The 4,202-nt window shown below is 42.2% G+C and overlaps 1 protein-coding gene across 1 annotated transcript; it reads left to right on the forward strand.

Annotated features, from left to right (window-relative positions):
• The first annotated feature begins 3,048 nt into the window (after positions 1 to 3,048).
• Positions 3,049 to 3,957, forward strand: LOC123810112 (olfactory receptor 4C3). Its single transcript, XM_045825572.1, is given in 1 exon segment — positions 3,049 to 3,957. A coding segment is annotated over 1 exon segment (909 nt).
• Positions 3,958 to 4,202: the final 245 nt, after the last annotated feature.

Consider the following 4,202-nt stretch of genomic DNA (forward strand, 5'->3'; position numbering starts at 1 on the left):
AACACCGCTTCAGCCAGCGATCCTGGGAGGGGAGCGTTGGTCTCCCTTGGAGAGGCAGGAAGCGTGTACACTTGAGATCCCAGTGTTATCCCTCTCACCTTATAAATGATCTTTTTCAGGGGAAGGAGAAAGATTTCTCTGAGTCCGTGCTGGTCATTCTTAGGAGAAAGCAGAGCTAAGAAGCCAGCTACTCCCTCTGAGAGATCTTCCTCCCTGATAGTAGCAGCAGTGCGTTTTTGAATGGCCCAAGACAAAGTAGAGAAGGGAAGGTGGGGGCTATATCGGAAAGGGCACCCGAGTGACCTGGAGCCACGAGTGACCTGAGTTCCTGCTGTGCCTGCACCATAAATCGCCCACGTGTCTTTGGACCGGCTGCATCTAAACTCTCCAAGTCGTCAATCCACCGTCTTTCAAATGGAGACAATCGGAAGAGATGATTTTAAATGTCATAGGGTTCTTCAGCAAATAAGGGGGAAATGGATGATGAAACGAATTCCCAGCTGCTTGTAAATGAATGACTCTCTTTTGAGTTTTCACTTACTACCGTCCTAAGAAACTTTCAGCTCAGATGAGTTTGCGTAATTGGTAGCAATTGCCTAAGCTCTGCTTTGTCTCATGTAAAACACAATTTGAATTTCATTCAGGACTTTAGTCATGTGAAACAGTAAAATTTGGGATGCTAGTCTTGGAGCTGGCCTAGATGATCAGTTAAGAAGTTTTTCAGTCTCACTATTTTATGATGTTAGGATGTAGAAAAAAAACCCCAAAACAACAAAACTCCAAATTGGGATACCTGTTGATGTCCTCAGATCCAGTCAATGTAAGTTTTCTATAATCAATTTTAAGAATTAAATAAAAGAAAAATGCAATTCAAATAAAAAGGCAGTGGGATAATTTTACCAATATTCTCATTACTTTTCATGAAATAATTTTGTTTCTCATGGATAACTCACACAGGAGACTTTATTCTTTTCTAGTTTTTAACACATAATTTATTTTGTACTCTTACAAATTTAAATCACAGCAATGAACCAGCTTAACATTTCTTTTTTTGGGCATATACATTTATTATTTGTCTAAACTGTATGCTATGATTTCTACTCTTATATACTGCATGGGGATCAGCATGAGGGCATTCTTCATATTTGTAATAAAATTATACTCATATCAATACCTGCTTAGTCTTGAGTGCATATACTTAGGTCCTTGGTTTCTTAAGCCACGTGAAGAATTTGCTGCCCATGGTGTTGCTGATGATAATATCAGAGATGCCATTGGTTAAATGTTTCTCCCATCCAGGCTGGGCACTAACACTTGACATGCACTGCTTTCATTTACTTTTCTCTGCAGCCTTAGGGTACAGCAGTGTTCTCAGCTTCATTTTATAGGTAATAAGGTTGAATGTTTGAATAGTTATCCATGATTATACAGTCAATAAACGACAGGGAACAGAGTCAAACCCAGGTGAGTTTAAGCAACAGGATGGTACAGCAAAGACCATAGACTCTGGCTAGCATGCCTGCTAGCCCTGTCCCTTATTAGCTGAATAGGCTTCTGTAAGTTGCTAAATGTGTGCCTGACTTTCTTCCTCTGTTCCATGAAGATAAAGACAGTAGTCTACCTCGTCGGGGTGAGGTGCAGGTTGAACTAACTGATATGTGTAAGGCAGTTATGACAGTGCTTGGCAAAGATGAAGTTCTACACAGATGTTTGCTCTTTTTACTGCTCTTTTTGTCTGTGCTGTCGGCCATGAAGTTCTGCTCTGAAAAGGTCCCCATCAGACTTGTCACTCGCAGAAGCTGTATTTGCCTTCTTGCAACAAAGCATGGGGAGAGAAAAGGGGACAGCTTTCTGATCCATACAGAAATCTTCCTGCAGTGTTTCTTATATCTGGGTGTCTGTTTCTTCCTCTGACACTTAATGCTTTTCCTTTAGTTCTCGTCAGACTGAACATCAGATCTCAGCAAGTTGAGAGATTTATCTACCTTAAGAAGGTCTGTGTTTTCAGGACAATGACAGGTTGGTGCGAGTGAGATGACAGTTTTTTGTTTACTCAAGGCAAAGATAGCCACAGCCATTTCCTTAATGTTATTAGGAGGAGAAAGGATGAATAGGAATATTCTGCCATATTGAGATTCTAACATACGGCAGGTTAAGACAGAACATCTGTTCTCCCTGCCCCTGTAGCTTCCTTTATGGAGTGAATACACAGATAATCATTGGATAGAATCTTTCACTGATGCTCACCAAACTTTCTTTTTTTAATCTTTGCCTCTTCTCTCTAGAGTGCCGAGGGATGACCAGTAGCTTTCACCAGAAGAATTTAACCAAGTCCAAGGAAAGTAAAACACAAAATAGTAAAATATACAAAACAAGGGGCAGGAGTAATTCAAGCTGGCTTCCAAGACGTGAGCGTGCCCAGGCCTGGGCACGGAGTGGGAGTAAATGGGTAGGGAGAAATGGAGAAGTTGGGAAGTCTCCAGCTGCAGCTTAGCCAGTTTCTTCCAATCCTGCTTTCCTTGGTTTAACATCAGTTTGTGTTACTATCAGAAGCATCCGCAACAGAAAGTGTAGCAAGCCTCACCGCACAGTCCGAGAAGAAAGATTTCATGTATAGACTGTACACACAGAGGTTTCAGGAGACCCGAAATATTCATGATTTTCTCAAGGGCCGTTGTGTCTATGTGGAACCATGCTGAAAATGGTCAGAGAGGGACTCCGGTTGAATTAGAAAACCAATGTCTGAGCAGTAGTAACAAAATAAATGAAAGTTTAGATAATTCAGGTATTATTTTCATGCAGTACTTAACTTTGCGATCTAATGCCCAGTGATGCTCAGGTGAGCAGATGGACATATGCGGACCTTTCGTGATTAACACAATAAATTGGTACAAGATTTTGGAACAGAAAGAGTGAAGACGAGCAAAGGAAAGTGGGTGTAGATAAAAGAAACCTTGCGCCATTTTCTTTTGGGAATTCTGCTATGATTATGTTTCACTCCTGACTTCATAGGCAATACTGCACCTGCCGTCTCAGTGTCCTTGGACTATGGAAACATCACGCAATATTACAGAATTTTTCATGCTGGGACTGTAACAGAACCCAGAAATACAGAGAGTTCTTTTTGTGGTCTTTTTGATCGTCTACGTGGTCACCGTTTGTGGCAATGTGCTCATTGTGGTCACCATCACCTCCAGTCCCACCCTGGCTTCCCCCATGTATTTTTTCCTGGCCAACCTGTCCTTTATTGACACCTGTTATTCTTCCTCTATGGCCCCTAAGCTCATCGCCGACTCCTTGTATGAGGGGAGAACAATCTCTTATGAGGGTTGCATGGCTCAGCTCTTTGGAGCCCATTTTCTGGGAGGCGTTGAGATCATCCTGCTCACGGTGATGGCCTATGACCGCTACGTGGCCATCTGCAAGCCCTTGCACTACATGATTGTCATGACCAGGGATCTCTGTGTCCTGCTGGTGGGGGTGACTTGGCTGGGGGGCTTCCTGCATTCATTGGTTCAGCTCCTCCTGGTCCTCCAGTTGCCCTTCTGTGGGCCCAACATAATCGATCACTTTGTCTGTGACTTGTACCCCTTGCTGGAACTCGCTTGCACCAATACATATGTCACCGGCCTGCTGGTGGTTGCCAACAGTGGTGTGATCTGCCTGTTGAACTTCCTCATTCTGGCTGCCTCGTACATTGTCATCCTGTGCTCCTTGAGGTCCCACAGTAAAGAGGGGAGACGCAAAGCCCTCTCCACCTGTGGGGCCCACTTCACGGTTGTTGCCCTGTTCTTTGTGCCCTGTGTGTATACTTACATGCGTCCTTCATCTACTTTACCTATGGACAAAAACATGGTGGTATTTTATGGTATTCTGACACCTATGCTGAATCCACTCATTTATACCCTGAGAAATGAAGAGGTAAAAAATGCCATGAAAAAGCTCTTCACACAGTAAGATGTTGCAGGTGGATAATGACTGGTAAAGCAGAGATTAAAAATGACTGTATTGCTGTTAAGTGGAACGAATGAAAACTTCTTTTTTGTTACCAAATATCATTTTATTTCATCTTTTCTATCCATTTGCCATCAAAGACTTTTATGGTTTACTTAGTCTTTTCACTTGAATTGTATAATTTGATGATAAAACAACTATGTGAAATATATATGGCATGAATAAACATTATCCCTGTTTTATTTTTA

Source organism: Phyllostomus hastatus, unplaced genomic scaffold, assembly GCF_019186645.2.
Source record: "Phyllostomus hastatus isolate PE091 unplaced genomic scaffold, TTU_PhHast_1.1 phas_scaffold_585, whole genome shotgun sequence".
Lineage (NCBI taxonomy): Eukaryota > Metazoa > Chordata > Mammalia > Chiroptera > Phyllostomidae > Phyllostomus > Phyllostomus hastatus.